The sequence below is a fragment of the Epinephelus fuscoguttatus genome, linkage group LG11 (assembly GCF_011397635.1).
Source record: "Epinephelus fuscoguttatus linkage group LG11, E.fuscoguttatus.final_Chr_v1".
NCBI classification, from domain to species: domain Eukaryota; kingdom Metazoa; phylum Chordata; class Actinopteri; order Perciformes; family Serranidae; genus Epinephelus; species Epinephelus fuscoguttatus.
In genome coordinates, this window is record NC_064762.1 from 40874311 (window position 1) to 40897887 (window position 23577).

Sequence of the window (23577 nt, forward strand, 5' to 3'; positions counted from 1 at the left end):
CTGAATTATCCACAGAGGTCTCTTCCTCTTCAAAACAAACAGACCTGGGGCCTCATGTACAATGGGTGCGTACGCACAAAAAAGTGTACGTTCTTTTCCATGGCAAAGTTCAAATGTATCAAGAGAGAAATGACCGTGGAAATGCGCGGTGCCTCATGCCAACTTCATGGCTGGCGTACGCACGTTTCAACAGCTGTTGATCCTTTGGCGACACTTAGAGGTGATGCTGGGAAACTGTTATAATAAATAAATGTGAAAACAATTAGTCCTCAGCCATCACAGGATGAATTTGTTTATGTCAACAGGAAGCATTTTCATTCGATCAATGTACAGATCATATGTGATGCGCAAATGCAATTAACCAACACTGTGGCAAGGTGGCCTGGTTCAATGCACGATTCATACATTCTAAGTAACAGCATGGTTGGGAACAGACTACTAGCTGGCACTGTGCGTAATGGGTGGCTTCTTGGTTAGTAAATAATTTATTTGTTTAATTGTCCTAATATTAATCCCCTTGATGGGCATTGAGCATGTGCGCCCCCAAATATTATCCTGTCTTCACAGCATCAGTAGTCTGCTAGTCAGTGGTTAAAGGTGACTTGCTGTTTTTTTGCTGGTTAAACTACAGCTTCAGAGTTTTCTAACAAGCCCCTGATTGTCTCTGTGTGTAAAGTACTCATGTCAATAAACCTGTGCGTAAAGTGTGAAATTTCCTAATCAGCCACACCTTTTCCCCGGCGCACTTCTGCATTCATTCATGAACATTTACGCATGAACCTTTATCTTATAGGGCTGTGAGCAGGCTATTATATGACCCGTATGAACACATTTCTTGTAAGTTACACAAATTTATAGGTATTTACCTTGGGGTAATCCAAGTCACCCACATATTGTCCCACCACCCCTGAGAGAGCAGTGTCACCCACAATTGCGGCGACTCTCTGTTCAAACGGGGTGAGCTCCTCCTCTCTTGTCCCCCCGCCTGTTTTGGCCACACTTAGGCAGTGGACAGCCGTCCTCCACTTCACATCCACTTTAATGTCAGACCACTTCTTTTTTAATTCTGCATGTTTACGCTTTTCTGACCCCACAACATTGACAGTCTCACACACACTCTCCCACTCACTCCTCTTGGGTTTAGTATTGATGCCGGAGGACAGCATGCCAAAAACTACATTTTTGCGCACCTCCACTTCAGTGAGTAGCATCTCCAACTCGCATCCTGTGAAGTTTTTCTTTTTTCCTGTCTTACTCACTCTTTTGTTTTAATTTGTTGATCGTGCAGAGAGGGGAATCTCAGGTGCAGGACCCATTTAAATATGATTTGCATATTTAAATATGGGCGTGGACAGGGAGGGGGCGGGTACTCCAACATGTGTGCTCAATTCCACGTTGATTGAGATGTACAAAGGAAATGTGCTTGGATTCATGCATATGCACAGATTCATACATCTGGATGTTTTTGTGCGTACAGCGTTTTCTGTAGTAATGGCCTCATGAAACCACATGAAGCATTTTCTTTATTTTCTGAGCCCACTTGATGGCGCTTTTTATTCAACAAAAGGTTTAAAACACACTGAATTGCCATTCTTTGGGCCTCTCTTTTTAAACCAAGAGCACCATCTAGTGGGCTCAGAAAATAAAGAAAATGCTTGAAATCCACGCAAGTCTTTGTACATGAGGCCCCTGGTGACTTAAACGGGTAAAAAGACTGAATAAAATGGTTTTACGTTACAAATCAGCATTTCTCCAACACTGTTCAGCATATTAGAGACAGGCCACTAGCCCATAAAATGCTAATGTATGCTCACCTTTTTTCCCTCTAATAACTTAAGATCCAGCTGTTCAAGAGGTTTTTACCAGGTGCTAAATTATCCACAGAGGTCTCTTCTCAAGAACAAATGGACCAGGAGTCTCATTTATAAAACAATGTATAGGAGCCATACTATAAATGTACTACTGTATTGGGAGCCTAATTATCTGCAGTGGTGTCTTCCTCTTCAAAACAAACACATGCTGTGATTTAAACCGGTAAAAACACTCAATAAAGCAGTTTCATGTGAAAAACATTTGTGTTTTTCTATGTCAAGGAGAGGCTGCTAACTACTGTGGCCCATGTGAAAACGTGAATAGCCTGATCTAGATCCAGTGTTTGTCTGTTCTGGGCTACTGCAGAAACATGGCGGTGCAACATGACGGACTCCGTGGAAAGGGACCTGCTCCCACTGTAGACATAATTGTCTCATTCTAAGCTAACAAAAAACTAAAGCAAAAATACATATTATATTACATTCCACTTCTGCCAATGTAGCCCACTAAATCCTACACACGGAACCCTTCAATAAAAAAGGGACGTTTAAAAAAGGCGGATAATAGGAAGGACAGTGGAGAGGAGGGATATTAATGAAGAGAGGAGGATAAGATGGAGCAGCTGTTGGGGGCTGGTAATCTTCTCCAGGTAGAATGTGATTGGACAGGGTATGAAATATGTTGTCCCCAGGGGTGGAATGTGTGGGAAATGGAAATAAGGTCATCTTTTTATCTTGTGTTACTGTTCCCATGGCGTTAACACTGAAATGCCACTCTTGCAGCAGTAAACACATGATGAGTGGATGGATGAAGAGCTACATGTAGTTAGATGAGCGCTCTATGAAACAATCATTTTAGTTATTTTATGCTACAGAGAGTGTTGTACAGTACATAAATACAGGTATTTAGCCCTGATGAATGTGCAGGGTTCGGCCATACTCCAATAATTCCTCTGAAACCTGTGATAACTGCCGTGCTGGTCATTTATCACTTTTACAGCACCTTTTCCAATGTCATGAATTAAATCATGCTGCTAATCAGTAGAGCTCACTCTGCCACAGTACTTAAGGGCAGCATGGATATAATAAAGTGTGTGTGTGTGTGTGTGTGTGTGTGTGTTAATACCTGCATATACAGTACAGTTAAGGTCACTGCACTTGTATATTTATAATTAGTTAGTAGGCTGATTTTTGACCCCCTGTTCTTATTGTTTATTGCTTCCCTGTTGACTTGGAGTCAAAAGGTTGCAGTGTCTGCATCATGTGTAACACACAATGACGGGCTGATAGAAACATAGAATATGCCAGCACACAGTGACAGACACACAACGTTGGTTTTGTTAGAAAATGAACAAAAGAGATGGATCTGGTAGTTGCTGATTCTCACCCATGTGTCACCAAATGGAACAAGGACATTGAAAGCCACATGTGTGACAGATGTGAATCAAAGAGTTAGTTACTTAAAGGATTCAGTCAATGTGTCATTTAGTTTCATAAGTAAAACACTTACTCATTTGAGTGAGCAATGTATTAGTTACTAAGTACTACTGGTGTTTAGCAGCTACTAGACAAGAAAAACAGAAACAGACTGGATTAGTGTTGAGGTACTGAAAGTGTGCATGCATGGCGGATGATTTTATCTTTGCAAAAGTATACTGTAATATTATTCTAGGTACTTTTTCATTTGCATTGCATTTGGATAATATTTAAAACTCAAGGTTCACTAACTTAGCTTTCTCCAGAGCTTTTGACCATAGTCCAGAGTTGTCACCAGTTAAAATCTCTGGGAAAAGCCTCAGAAGTGAACCTTGAGTATACAGTGTTTTGCCACAGATGTGTTTTCATAAGGTTAAAAATGAATCTCAAAGTTTAGCAGCTAATATGCTATCAAAGAAATGATACAATGAGAAAAAAAAAAAAAAAAAAGCCATTTTAGATCTATTATTTTGGAGCCAATCCATGTTTGTTCAATGAATAATTAAATATAATATAATTTTATGGATCTAAAACTTCCAAGCTGGTGAATGTTATTATAAACCGTTCACTTTCACAATATCTAATCTTCCCTTTATGTCAAAGATCCTTGAGAAAGTAGTCGCAGACCAGCTGTGTGATTTTCTCCAGGATAATAATCTATTTGAGGAATTTCAGTCAGGATTTAGAGTGCATCATAGCACTGAGACAGCACTAGTTAAAATTACAAATGACCTTCTGATTGCTTCAGACAAAGGACTCGTCTCTGTACTTGTTTTATTAGATCTTAGTGCGGCGTTTGACACAATTGACCATCAAATTCTACTGCAGAGACTGGATCACTTAATTGGCCTAAAAGGTTCTGCACTAAGCTGGTTTAAATCTTATTTATCTGATCGTTTTCAGTTTGTTCACATTCATAATGAATCGTCCTTACGTACCAAAGTTTGTTTTGGAGTTCCGCAAGGTTCTGTGCTCGGACCAATCCTATTTATTCTATATATGCTTCCTTTAGGCAACATCATTAGAAAGCACTCTATAAATTTCCATTGTTATACGGATGTTACACAGTTGTATTTATCGATGAAGCCAGAAGAAAGTAATTAACTAAACTCCATAACTGCCTTAAAGACATAAAAACCTGGATGAGCACCAATTTCCTGATGTTAAATTCAGACAAAACTGAAGTTATTGTTCTTGGCCCCAAACAACTCAGAGACTCTTTATCTGATGACATAGTTTCTCTAGATGGCATTGCTCTGGCCTCTAGCACTACCGTAAGAAACCTCGGAGTAATATTTGATCAAGATTTGTCTTTTAATTCTCATTTAAAACAAACCTCACGGACTGCATTTTTTCATCTGCGTAATATTGCGAAAATTAGGCCTATCCTGACCCGAAAAGATACAGAAAAATTGGTCCACGCTTTTGTTACCTCAAGGCTGGATTACTGTAACTCTCTATTATCAGGTAGCTCTAGTAAGTCCTTAAAAACTCTCCAGCTAATTCAGAATGCAGCAGCATGTGTACTAACAGGAACTAAGAAACGAGATCATATTTCTCCTGTTTTAGCTTCTCTGCACTGGCTCCCTGTAAAATCCAGAATTGAATTTAAAATCCTACTGTTAACTTATAAAGCTCTAAATGGTCAAGCTCCGTCATATCTGAGAGAGCTCATAGTGCCATATTATCCCACCAGAACTCTGCGCTCTGAGAACGCAGGGTTACTCGTGGTCCCTACAGTCTCCAAAAGTAGATCAGGAGCCAGAGCCTTCAGCTATCAGGCTCCTCTCCTGTGGGATCATCTTCCTGTTACGGTCCGGGAGGCAGACACTGTCTTCACATTTAAGACTAGACTTAAGACTTTCCTCTTTGATAAAGCTTGTAGTTAGGGCTGGCTCAGGCTTGCCCTGTACCAGCCCCTAGTTAGGCTGACTTAGGCCTAGTCTGCCGGGGGACCCCCTATAATACACCGGGCACCTTCTCTCCTTCTCTCTCTCTCTCTCTCTCTCTCTCTCTCTCTCTCTCTCTCTCTCTCTCTCGTATTCTATTACTGCATCTTGCTAACTCGGCCATTCTGGATGTCACTAACTCGGCTTCTTCTCCGGAGCCTTTGTGCTCCACTGTCTCTCAGATTAACTCATATCACCGCGGTGCCTGGACAGCGTGACGTGTGTGGTTGTGCTGCTGTCGTGGTCCTGCCAGATGCCTCCTGCTGCTGCTGCCATCATTAGTCATTAGTCATACTTCTTCTGTTATTATACACATATGACTATTGTCACACTTGTATACTGCCAGATATTAATACATACTTTCAACATATTGTACCACAGTAGCCAGAACTATAACTATAATATTATTACTTTCAATAATGTTGTTGTAAGCTACTGTCATTACCTGCATCTCTCTCTCTCTCTCTCTCTCTGTCTCATTGTGTCATGTGGATTACTGTTAATTTGTTATGCTGATCTGTTCTGTACGACATCTATTGCACGTCTGTCCATCCTGGAAGAGGGATCCCTCCTCAGTTGCTCTTCCTGAGGTTTCTACTGTTTTTTTCCCCCGTTAAAGGGGTTTTTTTGGGGAGTTTTTCCTTATCCGCTGTGAGGATCATAAGGACAGAGGGATGTCGTATGCTGTAAAGCCCTGTGAGGCAAATTGTGATTTGTGATATTGGGCTTTATAAATAAAATTGAATTGAAATTGAATTGAACTTTAACTGTAATATAATCTGACCCCAGAACACACAGATTGATGCATTGATTATAAAAGCATGTAATTACATAATGGTTGCTCCGCCAGTGTTTTGTATCTCCTCTTGAGAAGACCTGATGATGAATTTGTTCCAGTGGTGTAGCAGGCAGCGCTGAGGGCAGCTAAGATGCCAAATGTGAAGCTTGTAATTGAGACATAAAATAAAAGGTCAGTGTGGCCTGTTGAGACTTGATTGCCTAAAGTTGGTTACGTAAGCAGACAGGCAGGCAGGCGATGCTGCCATCTCTTCCTTCAGCAAGTCCCTCTGAAGAGTGCTTTTGAATCGGGCTGGATTCAGACATTATGCGCTGCACTGCACAGTCCGATTGGAGGTTTATATAACCCAACATGGCTGCTGCTGTGGCAAAGCAGTGCAGAAAAGCGAGAGGAAATGAGAGAGGGAGATAAATCAGAGCAGGGAGAGATGTAATAAACATGATGCAGAAATAGAACTGTTTTCCAATTCAACAAAGATATTTTGTTGGCAAAATACTGGAAGGCTCTTAGAGTGTGTCAGCAGTTTTGTAAACTGGCCTTTGAATAAATGCGATATTAAAAAGGAGGCTATGCAGGACTTAATAATTATGAAGCAGCCGTTGATCTGGGGACCTATACATGACTGAATCCATCTGCTGAGATGAATGCAGATACATCCATATACCACCCCGGAGGCTTTAATGATTCAGACCATGACGTGCTGGGATATTGCCGTGGCAGTTAAAAATGGCTTCATATCTTGTGTATGTGCAGTGAGCATGTGTGTCTAGCAGATGTTGTTGTGGACATCTCTGGACACAAGAGTGGATGAAACAAACACAGAGGGTACAGTGGGACCTCTGAATATCAACCAGACTGCTTGATCAGTCACCAAGATGAGACATTTCCAGGTGGGCCAAGCCATCTGTCCAGAAGAATGCACAGACTCTCACTCCATATTTGATTAGTCTCTACCAGACGTCCTGCTGTGGTGTTAAAGGGTGACGTTGGTTTTAAACCTGGACTCTATTTTTCCATGTTTTTGTGTCTAAGTTACTAATGACAACAATTTTTGAAAGTTGCTCACTGTGACTCAGAGTGCTGCAGCCGGCAGCAGCGAAACAGGCTGTAACCACTCTGGGAATGTTTGCACCGTCAATGTACGTCCACTAAAAGTGCTTGTTTTTGCCACTGACGGGCAATGATTATTATTCTAAGTTTCTGACAGCATTATAGAGAGGGTCCCTAGAGTGATAGACCTCCTTGTTAAAAATAATATTTTTTTTGTTTAACCAGAAATAGAACCCTTTAGTCAAACTTGGCAGAAACCAAATAGAATTCACAAAAAACATCCTGATTTGTCTCATCACTGTACCAACAATCACCAACTCTGGCTTGATTAAAATTAACTCTTAATTCACCTAGTTAGATTTGAAAATATGCTGGCTCTATACATGCTAAAATTACTGTTTATTTAAATGGAGGCTGGTTTTGGCAATTGTGATTTCAGGGCTGTTTCTGGTTAAACAAAAATATTTTACTCTTTAACAAAGAGGTCTATCTCTGCAGAGATCCTTTCCATAATGTTATCTGACACTGATCCTGTCAGTGGCAAAAACAACATGTTTAGAACTGACAGTGCAAAAATGTCCTGAGTGATAACATTGCAGCCCATTTTGCCGTCTTGCTCAATACTTGTTGTTCCCATTAGTCACTTAAAAAAAACACATGGGGAAATAGGTTCCAGGTTGAATAATACCAAGTTTGCCACTTAAGATTTAGACTTTTCTTAGTGATAGTGTGTGCAATTAATGTTTCAAGGGTTGCAAATGGACTGGATGGTCTGTTTAGGTGTATTGTTTCTCTACAAGCAATGCATTTACCTTACTACCAACAAACATAATTACTATACACAGAAATAGGTTGAGCAGATTTGTATCTGTACATAAGCTTATCAGTGGCATAGCACATTAAGATATGCTGATTTTCCTTTAAGTCCAAATGTCCACTACTAATTGTGTTTGACAGAGCATAACCATTGAGTACTGAATGTAGGGGTCCACAGCAGTGAGCTAACATATTTTTCTCTTTGCCACAAATCTGCCCCTTGGCAACTCAGTCACCAGAATAAACGTAGGCATTATACATTTCTGCAATCTGCGGATATGTAACATTTATGTTATTATGTAGTGGGTACATTAAAACTTGATGTATCATAGCATTTCAACAACATTGTTGTTAACATGTGGTTAAGATTAGGTACATAAACCACTTGGTTATGGTATGGAAAAGATCATGTTTGGCTTAAGCTGGAAACGGCATCGAGGTCTTGCTAAAAAACAACCACTTTTGTTGTCTGCTGGTCTGGACACTGGTCTGCAGCTTGGCAGCCGTCTTGCTTAGGTGTCCTGCTACCCTCCATCCCCTCCATCTCCTGATGACAAAGTCAGCTCACATATATGTAATCAGAACTACGTCACTCTGAACACCTTGATATGACAAGTATGAAAATTTGTAAAAATGGAACACATCCATGGTTTTCAGATTGTCAGAACTTTTCTTGAAATAGGTTCCTACAGTTTTATATGTGGAGATGAGAGCTGTGACCTTCTAAAATAATGGCAAAAAGAGCCGTAAGTCTTTGTAGATTTGTAATTTGCTGTTGATACTCAGTGGAATTGGCACGACTAGCTGCCCTGTCATTTTTTTTTTTACTCATTTTATCAAAAAATATCTTTATTTTTATTTACAGACAGTTGACTTTATGTTTCCCTGAGACAGTGCATAAAAATGTATTGCTCCTATTTTAACCCAACAGCCAGTGATTTGTCATTATTCCCTTCTCCTGGGTAGTAAAGGCCATTATTGCAGCAGGATTAACACAGCCAAAACACTGTGGAAAGGAGTTATATTTGATTTTTAAGGGTGTTAAATAATTTGAATGCTAGTTTGTAAGAATGTCTTGTAGCCATATCTGCTGATAATCTCGAACTCATCTGACACATAACAAGTTGTTTCATGATGATCTTTGGAATTAGCGCTCAGTAATCCTACATCTGGAAAGGCCCAACTGTTTGGCTTGTGATATGAGCGGCTCATGACCTACAGAGGGGAGGGAAGGATCACAGCTACAGGGCTAACAGGCTGTTTATGTGTCTCTGTGGCTAATCCGCCAAAATCCCAGTCAACCCTGTCTGAGACTGGCATTCCTGTGCAAACATCAGCTGCTCCCTTCCCTTTTATTCCCCAACAAACAAACAAACACTGCTGCTGCAGCGACGGAGGCTCCTTAATCCTCCATTATACAGCCTGCAACCGTAAACAGACTTCAGAGATGATGGCTCCAATTCCTCCGATTTCCTTTGGTCCATTTTGTTGCATGCCATGCTCTTTGGTTCTCATTTTTCTTCACACCCCTCTGAAATATATGTTACATTTTTACCTTGGGTTTATAGCTGCTGCAGTTATTCAGGGTGACTTGATGCCAAGAAGCATGTGTCACCTTGCCCAAGGGCATCTTGACCGGGCACATGTGTGATGATGGATGTATTTAAACTGCAAAGATAAACAGGATCTTGTAGGATGAATTTCTGTTGAATTAAATGGGTGATTTTCTTAGACTAACACAATTAGCAAATATAAGTATGTGTTTCTAGAAAAATACTGCTTTTGGCTTTCAGATTCTTTGTAAGACCAGCCCATCTGAGCCTGACATCCTACTGCAAATATTTTCTGCCCACTGTTATTGTATTTTCATTCAAATTCTCCATTTACTGGTAACAACTGTTCAAAGTATTGTCGATGCACAGAGAGGAGACATAGATTGAATCAACTGACGTAGTCACCATGAGTGTCACCCATTAATTTGTTTAAAGCGTCGAATAAGCCATTTTGGCTGTCACCGTCTCGGATTTTTGGAGCCAGAAGTGACCATATTTGGATTAAAAGGTGGTACTAACCCTGATGTTAGCTGCTAGCATGGTTAGCACAGTGCATTTGTAGCTTTGGTAAACTGTGATAATGCTAATTCTAATTTTCACTAGCAAAAGACAGGCTTAAAACCATGAAAACACAATGTTCTTACCAGAAAAACTGGACTCGTTAGAGGGTCTTTTGATACAACAAAATGCTGAACAAGAATACTTTATGGGCTGCATCGTCCTGTCACACCCTTAAAGATGCATTACTTTGCACCCGAATAACATTAAAATGGGTGACTTATATAATGATTCACCCCCTTACAGTTGTCATGAATGTTGAAATGATCTACAGAGACCAAAATCTTTTTTGTACCAGGTCACAAACATTATTTATTTGTGCTTTAAAGTTGGACATTTTAACATGGGGGTCTGTGGGGATTAACTTACTTCTGGAGTCAGCCTCAAGTGGTGATTAGAGGAACTGCAGTTTTGGCACTTCAGCGTTAGCTTCATTTTTTAGCATCTTCAGAGGAGACCATAAATGTATGGTGTGGGTTTGATTTCCATCCTTACTGCACCATATTTTTTAAGCTGTGTTTTAATTTTGTTGACTTTCCAAATCCTAAACGCCAGCTAATTTCTGTTTCTTTAGAAAAATGTCTTTTCAAGTTATGCATTATGCAAGTTATTGCCTTAAGACTGTTTATGCCTCATCCATTCTTTCCCTCTGTTCTGTTTTGCTTCCAGCCCTCCCTGAATTCCCACTAGGATCTTCTCTTCCCTGTTGGAGACCTTCTCCACCCCCCACATCCAGCAGCCATGGCAGACGACGCAGACATGCGCAATGAGCTGTCAGACATGCAGCAACGCGCTGATCAACTGGCCGATGAGGTGAGAAAACGCTCGCTGCATCACGGTGGTTTCAGTTGTGATGTCGCATGGACATGTTGGCACGCACACAATTTATGTATACTGAATCAGAGACTGGACAAACGCACATTCATATGCATACAAATGAGAAGCACATGTGCAATACAGATACTCTGAAATGTCAGATCTTAAAACAAATCGAGAATAAATATAGAATTTGAAGGCTGAATATACAGAGTATGGTATATCCAAATTTGAAAGCCATTTTAATAAAACAAATTTCTTCTCATTGGTAGTTTATACCCTAACCTCAAAATAGTTACAAATGTATTTCAGTCTTGAATCTGTATGAACAGAAATTATACATTAAACATATCATTGTACATATCATGTCGTCATGCTTGCATAGTTTTGTGCAGGTGATAGGAGAGTAAACACAACACACACCTTCAGAGTGACCACATTCTTGGCTGGTCCTCACTACCAGATAGACCTTCAAAGGCCTATTTAGTTTTGAGGTTCAGGTTAGAATCAGGTCAGAGTTAGGGTTAGGGGTTGGGGTCAGGCATTTATTTGTGATGGATAAGGTTAGGGTAAGAAGCCAGGGAATGCATTATGAGTGTCCTCTAAAGTATAGAAGAACAGGTTTGTGTGTGTGTGTGTGTGTGTGTGTGTGTGTGTGTGTGTGTGTGTGTGTTTCAACTGCAGTCAGAGTGAGAGTGAGAGAAAGTCTCAGTCATGGCCCAGAGCAGATAAGCCCACACCCCTCCAGCATCATATATGACTCACACTGGCACAGCTGAACAGAATATTAAACACACACACACACACACACACACACACACACACACACACACGCGGGAACATAGTGCATGCACAAAATGGCGGCCTGAGAATAACAGTTTTTGCCTCTGTAGCACTGTCTTACATGAGCTCCGACCTAGACCCACAGAGAGCCTGACAGCTTATGTAGTGGCCATTTCAAATCAAATAACACAAAGACAAGTGCTAAAACATCAGTGCGAGGGAGTTCTTGTTGCTTGATTTAAGATTAAATGAAAAAGATGGGGATAAGGAAAATGGGTGAAAAACGGAGGAAGAAGAGCAGCAAGCACAGCAAGACGAGGCTGAGTCATTGTGAAGAGGACAAGACATAATAGAGTGCCATCTCTGCCACGTGTCTCTGGCTAGTGAGCTGTGCTCAGCAGACACACGCTTCTAAGAAAGGAAATTGGAACATGCATCTATATATCTACCACCACACAGGCTAATAATAGATATCCAACAGTCTGGGAGAAAGGGACAGAGAGGGTGATCAAAGCAAGCTTTCGTAACAAGAGAAGTTACTTTATCGACAAAGCTGCTGTGTTCTTAAGTAAATCACTGGTGAGCTTGTAAATTAGTTAGTCTCAAATGTGTTCAAAAGCAATTTAGTTTTGGTTTCAGATCCGAATCATTGTAAGCATTCAATTGATTGACAGCATAGAAAATTATTTTTTCAGAGATCACCCACCATTACAGCTTTTTTCAATAACTCAATCAAAAGTACAAATGGTGCATTAGCCCCTTTTTCACCAACATTTCCAGGAACTTTTATTTCCAGGAATTTATTTACCTGGGTAAAAGAATTCCCAGTAATCTGTGTGGTTTGCGTTTCCACCGCACGTAAAAGTTCCGGAAAATTTATTAAAATCAGGCTGTTACCATGTTACCATGTTACCAGCTTATTGGCTGGTAACATGGTAACATTAGTGCTGGTAGAGAAAAACTAAGTTAGTCTCCATACAGACAGCTGTCATTTGAGCTTATTAGTAACAATTCGCTATTAACTGAACTAGTGTGCTGTCCTTGTGTAAGACATAACAGTAGTTTCGGTGGAGGAGAGACTGTGGACGGAGCATATTGAATATCGCTGTCTACATGTTTACATGTTCATGCTTTCTGAACACATGTATTGTTAAAGTATTGGCTTCTTCCTCCCTAAGGTTTAATGTCACTTACAGTAACGACTGTAGCTGCTCGAGTCATTTTCGAGTAAATCTTCACTTCGTTTCCACCGCGGCCGCTCAGCTGTTCACCGGTTACTGTGTCATGTAGGCGTCTGTGTGTGTATGTGGAGGAGATTAATTTTAAGTTAATATAATTTTTTTATATACTTTATTAATCCCCCTGAGGGAAATTCAATTTTTTCACTCTTTATTGTCATTAACACACAGGTCCGAAAGACACACACATGCACAAACAGGACCTATACATGCACTAAGTGGAGAGATGTCAGAGTGAGGGGGCTGCCTTGGTCAGGCGCCCCGAGTGGTTGGGGCGTTCAATGCTTTGCTCAAGGGCACCTTGGCAATGCCCAGGAAGTGAACTGGCACCTCCCCAGCCACCAGTCCACGCTCCATATTTGGTCCAGACGGGGACTCGAACAGGCGACCCTCCGGTTCCCAACCCAAGTCCCTATGAACTGAGCTACTGCCGCCCTCAGCACTGGCACAAAAGAACCGATACTCTTAGCGCTTATCAGTACTATCTTCTTTGACAATTTAGCCCCGGGGCTAATTTTGTACCGGGTTTCGGTACCCATCCTTAATCAAAACACAAACAAAGTGGAGCTTGTAGAAATGAAATAAAGTTTGCTGCCACACTGGTACGGAACTTAGCAAGCGTGTGTTCCACCAATCAGCGTTGTTCAGCAAACAGCTCCACCCCTCAAGAATTCCAGGTAATCTGAAAAGTCCTATCCCCCCTACTAAGTACTTTTTTCAGGGAAAGTTTTGGGTTGAGGGAAAGTTTTTTCCCTGGGTAAGGTTTGTCGAAATCCTGGGTAATTGATAAAAGTTCCTGCGGTGGAAAACGCTATTGTATGTTTCTGCAAACTGTGACAACATTATATTTTACATTATTATGTAGCAGATTCACTGAAACTTTGCATTTCTTAATGTTTCAACAATGTTGTGGTTAATATATGGTTAGTTCTGAGGCACAAGAACTACTTGGTTATGGTTAGGAAAAGATCAAGTTTTGGCTTAAAATACAAGTTTTGGTGGCACAATCCCTGCCAAAAACTCAGCAAAAAACGACCACTTTTCTTGGCCTTATCACGTTAGAAATCAAAGCAGTTTTGGTAGAAAAACAACAGTGTTTCATGGTGTTATCCCCACAGGAAACACAACGATGCCTCTGTAAAAAATAGCAACTGTTTTTTGTGGCACTTTTCTGGCAGGAAATAAGCAAAGGCTAAGTTAAAATCAACCGCTTGTCATGGCTTCATCCTGTTATGAATCAAAGCAATCTTGGTGAACAAGAACTGCTTTTTGTGGCACTAGGAATCAAAGCAGTCTAAACAGCAATTGCTTTTCCTGGCACTATCCCGTCAGGAAACACAGCAATGTCTTGGTAAATAGCAACCACATTTTGTGCTGCTATCCTGTCAGGAAACACAGTCTTGGAAAAAAAACAACTGCATGGCACTACCCCATCAGAAAACACAGTGAAGTCTCAGTAAAAAACAACTGCTTTTTGTGGCACTATCTCCAGTAGAAACACAGTTATATGTTGCTAAAATCCCACATTTGGTGGCTAAAAAGCTGCTGAAAACATAGTGATGACTTGCTATCAAACAACCGGTCTTGAACAGTGTTTTGCAGGCGTCTTGCCTCGGTGACACACCTCCAACATCCCTTCCACCTCCGAGTGACAAAGTCAAAGTCAGCTCTCACTTTAGAAACATTAATGATACAACATTGTCTTGTGGTGACTGGGCTTCCTATCATGAAGTCAGGCATATTGAATAATCAGTGCAGACAGTGTGTGTCCCTGTGAGTTCATGTTGAGTTCATGTCAATAACCGTCAGGTATTGATCCTATTTGTGTCCCGCTGATTGTTCAAATTGACTCCACTTTGATGTGATACAAGCTCGCTTATGCTCAATTCAATGACCATATACACTGTAGACAAGTGAGTTATCAGTGTTACTCCAGGCCTACTAGATTTATTTGTTTCCTCTTTTGTGATGATGGTAGTAGCTGTTTGAATCTGTCATGTAATATGAAATGGAAATGAACTGTATCTTTTTTTTTTTTTTTTCCACAGTCTCTGGAGAGCACTCGCCGTATGCTGCAGCTGGTGGAAGAGGTAAGAAAAACCCATAAAACTTTACATTTATTCATGAAATTGTGACATGGCGAGAATGACTAGTGACACTAGAAGTCTGTAATTTCTTAGATACACTGTGGGTAAAGTTCTTCTGTATGTAGGATATGCTGATATATATTCCATCAGAAAAACTGCAAGAGAGTTTGCTACAGTGAGTCTTGGGCATAATTATGGAATTAAAAAATGCAGCGCCATATTCACTCCGTACTGTTTCAGTAGTTTGAATCTTACGGCTATGAGGCCATTTTATTTTTTTCCTTTCACATAATTTGTATTTTCTGCATTACTGGAATTTTGAGTCCTTGATTTAGAACTAATTAGACTTTTCTAGATGAGATACATTTTACAAATTAAAATTATAAATTGTAATTCTGGGAGTGCCAGCATTACCAATTACACTTTTTACACAATGTCTGTATTCCTCACAATTTCCAACAAAGAATGCCATGCTATTCACAACAGTTTACAGTTGAAAGAGGAGCAGAGCACAACAGTGTAGCAACACACATGAAGCACAGTGCTGGAGGACAGTAGGTTGTCTTACAGCAGAGGAGCTGAATGTGCACTGGTACAGCATGGACAAAAAGTGTTTTCTAAAATACATGGCTGCACTGCAGTAAATCTGAGAGAAGTGGGTAAATCATGGCAGTCATCTCATATCCATGAAGATTTGTGATGATTTGACAAGAATGACGTTAATTATTCTTGGAACAGGGTTGAACCAAAGGAAACTGAATAAAAAGTGGTGTGAGTTAATATCCAGCACTGTTTTGGGGACAATGACATGTCAGTGACTCACTTGGCTAGTGGACAGTGAAACATTTTTTTTTTTGCCTTTCAGAAAGAACACCTCTCTGCTAACACCTAGAGTGCCCCCAGAATTTTTTCATAAGGGGTTCCAGTTAGGGCCACTGAGAATTTTGGGGTGGCGCACCAAGAAAAAGTCAGAGCATAATTTTAAGAGCTCCATCATGCTATTATAGTATGTAGGCTAGTTGAAAACTATGTCAAAACAAGAGTTAAGGGACCCTTAAAAATGTCAATGCCAGTTGTACCCTCACCAAAATTTAGCCTAATTTTGGAGGGTGATTTTGCCCCATTTCCAACTAGGTATGCCAACATGGCTTGTACAAATGGATGCCTTAGGTTGTCCAGTTTCACAAGATACCACTACCTTTGCGCTAGCTTAAAAAATTAGTGCATCACAGCCTTAAAGACCAAATAGGGGGGCTATTGTGTCGGGGTGTTGTTTCTTGCTAGACTGATTCCTGTCTCATGACTGCTGGAGTCAGGATACTGTCAACAATTCAAACTCATCAGGAGTCTTAAGCTAAGCTAACCTTCTCCTGGCCCAAGCTTCAAATTTAATGGACAGATATGAGAATGGTATCAATGTTTTTATCTAACCTGTGGCAAGGAAGCAAATATTGTATTTCCCGGATGACACCTGTTCCTTGAACATCTCTCCTGCCAGGTACCGAGGGATATTGTTATTACTAGAAAAATAGACCTGAAATCAAGCCTCTATCTCATTCTATACTACTGTTATCTGGCTAAGAATAATCTTTACAGATGACTTGTTGAGTGACAGTCAGACAAAGAACTCTTGGGTCACTTAATCCAAATTCAATATTCAGCTTTAACAAAAAGGGTTTTCTCAGTTCTAAGTGATAGAAACTATTAGTACTGTCAGGCTGGTTGAGTGAACCATGAGTCAAACAAGTGATGGCCTGAATAGCAAAATGTATATAATATACAAAATGAATTAATGTCAAAGAAGGAGGACACACACACACACACACACACACAGGCTGTAGATTTTTATTTGCCCATATAACATTCATGCCAATAATAATAACAGACTGAGAGTGAAAGACACAGAGAAAGACAAAAGAAAGCCTGAGTCAACAAGCCAACAGAGACAAAGGGGAGGAGAAAATAAAAGTGCGACAGCGTGGACAGCTTGGGGTGGTGTGAATCTCAAGGTCACACTGATCATCCATCAACGTATCTCACCACGCGGCCCCACCCTCTGACTGTACTGTAGGCGGGGAGATTACCACATTGTTTTATATGCCATCATTACAAAAGTAGCTAACAAGGGGCTGGCATTCTCTAATTTTTAGATAAACATTCAGTCTATTTTATGATATTTCTCCGAATTTCTGATATCCTCTCCAAACTTGAGCAATATGTTGTAACATAAACGACTGAAAAGATGATGGGTTGGAAAATTGCAATGCAGTTAAAAAAAGCTGAATTTTATTCTGAAGGAAACTCAAAACGGCTTGTTTTTCCAAATCAGTTCAAAGTCTGATGTTGCTTTGAGTTAAAAAGAATCCTTATTGTTGCAGCACACGGTTAAAGGTTTTTTTGGGGGAGTTTTTCCTTATCTGCTGTGAGGGTCCTAAGGACAGAGGGATGTCGTATGCTGTAACGCCCTATGAGGCAAAGTGTAATTTGTGATATTGGGCTTTGTAAATAAAAGTCAGGATTGAGGACAGACTAAACAAGTTCTTGAAGCTGTAACTGTAATTTACTATTATTTAGTAAACTATAATATCTAATCCCTAATCTGACACATATGAAAGTCTTGCAAATTTTCCGTAATCTGCCAAACAGGATGTTCTCATAAACTGTTTGTACGTTTTCCTACAAAAAGTTATGCACCCAAATACATATCCTATGTATTTTTTAAAGGCTGTGATCACATGACCAATGTGCTGACTTGTAAGGAGGCAGGTTGGGGTGGTTTGAGGCCATTGTAAGGTATGTCCTCACCACGTTTCTTTTTCTGGACCTAACCTCCATAACTTTACATTCAGTATGAAATTGTTTGTTCAGGATGTAATGTCATTCATAGGGCACTAATTGGTAGGAAATCAAACGAACTGTTGTGTCTGCATATTTGTTGGATATCATACTAACCATTCTATAAATATACGTTGTGCCAAAATGTAATAATCTATCCACCTGATTTGAGGGGAAAATGCAAATCGAATTACGTCCAGTCCTGTATGGGATTATGGTTGATCATTGCTTGGAGTTTCCCAAGGGACACATTGTACTTTGGGATTTATCTTGGACAGAGGCCTGCCGAATTACAGAATCATTTACGCACCTGAGTATCCATTTTGCTCCATCCTCACCTCTCAAACATCAATGTGGCTTTCCTCCCAAATTGCTGAGGAGGCGGGTGTGGGTGGGTGTGCTTGTGCATGCAGGTGTGCGTGTACACTGACACACGCTTCCCTCCACCTCCTAACACTGTTTCCACAGACATCAAAATCTGTAGCCAACACTTCATATCAGTGACTAATAGCTTTATTGTGGCACTCATGCAGGCTTAGCTGTTCAGATGGAATTCAGTCAGGAATTAAAATGAAAATCTGACGACTGAAAGAAGACCAACACACAATCTATATTTTAAGTTTCAGGAAAAGAAAAATAGTCCTACTTACACTTTACAAGCAAAACTAATCCACAGAAGGACAGCTGCTGAGTCTTAGACAGAAGGGATGTTGGGATCTTGGGTTATTAATTGTGTCATTAATTGTGTAGGAGGAAATCTAATGGCAGGGATCTCATTTTAATGAGAGTTCTCTTTTGCTGTTATTATTGTTAATCTCCTGGGGGCTGTTTCCATGTTTCCTGCTTATGGTGTAATTCCCAAATTACCTTTGACCCTTCAGATCAATACCAGCCTAAATGCTAATGTTGGGGAAGCAAAATATTCTAATTTCTTCCTTTAGGAAAAAGGAAACATCAACAAAATCATCCTAGGGTATAGTGATGTTAAATGAGTCGCTATTTGGCATTACAGAAAACATAATAGTGTTATTCTGCATTTATACTGAATGATCAACGTATCCTTTTACAACAGTATTATATTTTACAAAAATGCACACACAACAGTGACACAAATGGCATTACATACTCAACGTACAGTAACATACGTCAGGTAGAGTGACATACTTAATGTAGAGTTATGTACTTAATGTAAAGTTACAGAGGTTCAATTTAGGGAAAGAAACATGGTGATGACATACCTTAAAATAACTCAGAGTTCAAAACGGTTTCCTGAGGGAAAGGTCTGTGTTTTGTGACCCACCTACCACGCCAACCTCCTGCCTTACAGGGACCCCTTCCTTCTTTACTCCCATCAGCAGATTGGTCACGTGACCAATCTGTAGCCGTCCCAAAGACGTGGGTTATACACAAATTACTGGCTCATTATTGAGTTGGATATATATGATTTTGTGTGCATTCCTCTTTAAAGGAAAACACAAGCTACTATCAATAGCCACCGCAATTTTTGTATTTACTCAACCATAATTTAACCCAAGCACAACTTTGGAATAGCTGTGACCATGTACGCACATGCATCTCCCCATTGCTATGGCCCCTTTCAGCCAATTGGCATGAACACAAACACATACATTAACACACACACACACTTGACGTCCATGCCAAATTTCAGCCTCCAAGGGAAAAAAAACTGTAGCCGCCATATTTTGTGGATCGAGTGACTGATCAACAAGCAAAGTGAGCAAGGTCTTAACTAAAAATGGCAGGCCACAGAACTACCCCATACACTACTTACACTAGGATTTAGCAAGTGTCTCGTTGAAGATGATGTGACAGCAGCTTTGCTATGGCAATCAGCTGGGGATCTTGCCTGCACTGTGGGGGTACTACACGCAGTGGTAAACAACATAGCCAAGAAAAGAGGACCTGGTACCAAAAGTGAGTTGAGTCAAGTCAAGCTGTATAATGCAGTGGAAATACAGCATTACATCTAATAAGACGTATCAATCGTTAAATACTTAAAAAACATGCAGGTCTTTATGTTGTAAATCTGTAATTCTCTACCTCCAGTTTGATTTTAAGATGTGGATATTTAATTAAACAGTTCAATATTTTGAGAAATAGCTTGGTTTATTGCTGAGAATAAGCCAAGAAAATTGATATCACCCTCATGGCTGTATGCTAAATATGAAGCTAGAGCCAAGTGAGATTAGCTTAGCATAAAGAAAGGAAGCAGGGAGCCATAGATAGTCTGTTTCTGTCCAGGGGTTAAAAGACCCACACCTCTAAGGCCCACTAAAAAACACATTTTTATCACATTTTTTTGTGGTTTTATAGGGAGTTATGTATTGGAACAATTTTTTGTCTAGCCAGTGTTTAGCTAGACAGGCTAGATTCACTGCTAATTTGGCTGGCTGCTAACAGTAGCTTCATATTTAGCACACAAACTTGTGAGTGGTATCACTATTATCTAACTCTAATTATCTAAAGTATTATCTAACTCTCCACAAGTGTATTCCCTAGTATTTCAAATTATCCCCTTAATCATGTTATCATACACTTTGTCACAATTGCTTAAGGCATGCAGATAACGCCTTACCTTCTCTCCCTCGTGCTAGCTGAGAGTTTAATTAGCTTTAGTAATTTTGTTTTATTGCAGTATAACAATCCAGTATCAAACAATGCAAAACAATGATAAGGAACAATTGAAAAATGAATAGTTTTTGAACTCCACACAAAAAAACAAAAACAAAAAAACAATGTGTCTGGTGAAAAGTGAAAAAGGACAATGTGGGGAAATGGCTTATGGCAGCTCATATGTTTCAGCTGATTCCCTAAGGTGTTGTAGCCTCATTACTGACCTCTGTTTCATTTGATTTGTCCTCCCTCCCTCATCCTTCACTTCTTTGGCTGTCTTTGGGGAATAGAGCAAAGATGCCGGCATCAGGACTTTGGTTATGCTGGACGAGCAGGGAGGTAAGTGTGCAGGAGGGGAGATGGCGAGTTCAGTCACAACATATAGATATTAATAACTGAGCTATTCACATTCAACAGAGCTCATGTAATGAATCTGTATTTAGTAAAAAGTCATATATTCTGATGATATTCACATACTAGCAGCACCACAAAGGACATTACTGTTTAAAGGTAGTAATGTTGGTATTAAATTAATGGTATCAAAACACTTGTGAATGGATTGATTGTTTCATATGCTGTTGCTTGTTTTAATTTAAATGCATTTCTAAACTAATTCTTTTTCCCCTGATTTGTTAAGAGTAATATTTTCTGATTTGGGTTTTTGGATTTAATGCATGCCAAGGGTTCAACTTTGGGGACTTTTTCTTTCTTCCAGCTTTCTTTAACCTCTGTGTCCTTTTGCTAACATTTTTCTTTTTTGGTTTGCCTAACTGCTTTTGATTTGCCAGCAGCTGTTCTTTTATTTTCATGAGCTAACAAAGACAGCAAAAGGAAATCGTGAAAGTGCCAATCCATTTACTAAGGAATACTTAATGCCAGCCACCGCAGTGTCAAAACCCTACAGCTCAACATCAGGATCATTTATTCATTGTCCAGAATCCAGCTGGGTTCACGCATTTGTCCCTGTGGCAGCCAGTGGCAGGTTGACTTGGTGGCTGCTCTTAGATCTGTTTGTGCCATAATCTTCTACAGAACTGCTGAGGAAAAACTATTTGGATATTAACACTATTATGATACAGTTGTGTTGTGGTCACAGACCTACTAAAATTGAATGAAACACCAAAAGACATTTAAATTTTACCACTACACCTAATGAGCCTCAATGAAAATACATGGTTACAAACATGCCATTCAAATTGCCAAAACATATGTCGCACGTTTCTGCTAGCCATGGATATGGTGCATTTGTACATTATTATGTAGCATATATGTTGAAACTTCATGTTTCATTATGTTTCAATAATGCTGCAGTTAATGTGTTGTTAGGTTTAGACACAAAAACACCTGGTTGTTGTCATATTCTGGCCTAAAATAACTGGCTTTGGTGGCACAGTCCCCACCAAAAATGCAGCGATATATCTGTAAGACACAAATGCTTTTAGTGGTACTATTGCAGGGGGAAATACAGCAAAGTCTCTGTAAAAAATTTTTTACAGGGGACAACTCTGGCTAGAAACACAAGGATGTCTTGGCAAAAAAAAAAAAAAAAAAAAAAAAACTTTAAGTGGCACTGCCCAGCAGGAAACACAGCTCTGTAAAAAAGAACCACTTTTTGTGCCACTTTCCTGGCAGGAAATGCATGGAAGTCTCAGTAAAAAAACACTGCTTTTAGTGGCACTACTTTGGCTGGAAATGCAGGGATGTCTCAGCAAAACAACTGCTTTTAGTGGCACTATCCCAGCAGGAAACACAGCGATGACTTGGTAAAAAAAAAAACAAAAAAAACACTTTTCGCGTCCCCATCCCCTGTGGAAAAAGTGACTTATCACTGAAAAACATGCATGTTTGGTGACTACAAGTTGTTGGAGCTGCAGTATAATGACACGCTTAAAAGCAAAGTTTGTTGGTCTCTAACAGTGGTCTGCAGCTTGGCAGGTGTCTCACCACCACCCCCCCCCACCTTCCTATGACAAAGTCAGTTTATGTACTGCCTCAGTTTAGAAATGTTGATAATTATGAAATGTTCAAATGTAATGTATCTGTGGTTTGCAGAAACGCACAATACCACCATTTCCTTCTGGCTACTGGGCTGGTTAGGCCATCTCTGTGTATACGTCAATCTGTCTTTAGCCCTTTCCTGTAAATACTACTGGAAGCCTAAATGCCCAAACAGGTTTAAAACAGCTAAACATGTCTTGCCACCCTGCCAACAGTCCAGAGGTTTAAGAACACAACAGGCTGATAAGAAAAACGATCGATTTAGCTGGTAATGACAAAATATTCAATCACTCCTCTATCAACTCATATACTGCTTTGTACAATCCCTGGTCACATGCAGTTTGTTAGTAAGTAAGCCTGCAACCCCCATTGAATACCATGGTTTAAAGTGTGCAACATAAAACAGTTAATAGGGGTAGTGTGGGACTATGAAGAGGTACCTTGTGCTTCACTTGGCTCTGATGAGGACATGGGCCATCAGCTCTCCCATTGGCTGGAAGACATATAAAACAATTCCCCATATTGTAAAAAAGAGCCGCTATTGCACCAACACACTTGTACACTTAGGGGGATGAAAGCCCGAATCCTTCCTCTGACCATCCATTTATCCTCTCGTCCCCAGTGTCTACACTTATCTGCAGGATGAACACTCTAAAACCAGTTGCAATGGCTGATTGGTGAGCTTGAGCTGACCTCTGACCCTGCATTATTGATTTTGTTTTAGTCAATAGAGCCTGTAGCTTCATGGAAAATGATACTCAAGACACTTAATAAAGGGTGTAGAGGTTTGCTCTAAAGAAATGAAATATAAAACTTTTAGACCCTGACATTTTTTTCCTCACAATCTTTAAAAAGAGCTGCATGCTCAAAGTTGTTACCCCACTTCACTCTGATAACACTGACTCAGCATGGACCCTTTCTTGGTTGAATATTTTTACATAAATGCATACCAACCAGGGATTTTACAAATCTGGAAAAAGTCAATGAACTACTTTTTGAATCAGCTCCATATTTAACTGTGCCTCACCCTTTCACACTTCACTTGCACCGTACTTTCTTTAATCACAATCAGGATGAATAATTCTTTGTGCTGTGAAGCAGTCACCAGCCCACCATCCACCATATCAGCATGACAAAGGCCCTGACGCTCATAAACCACAATCTAATCACACTT

General features: G+C 40.1%; 1 protein-coding gene across 2 annotated transcripts in view; it reads left to right on the forward strand.

Annotated features, from left to right (window-relative positions):
- The window catches only part of snap25a (synaptosome associated protein 25a), a 67322-nt gene that overhangs the window by 21283 nt on the left and 22462 nt on the right, over positions 1 to 23577 (forward strand). For both annotated transcript variants that reach the window (XM_049590750.1, XM_049590749.1), the window contains exons 2-4: positions 10682 to 10825; positions 14898 to 14939; positions 20696 to 20744. In XM_049590750.1, coding sequence (XP_049446707.1) covers positions 10754 to 10825; positions 14898 to 14939; positions 20696 to 20744 — 163 coding nt within the window. In that variant the 5' untranslated portion in view covers positions 10682 to 10753. The remainder of the gene's footprint in view (positions 1 to 10681; positions 10826 to 14897; positions 14940 to 20695; positions 20745 to 23577) is intronic.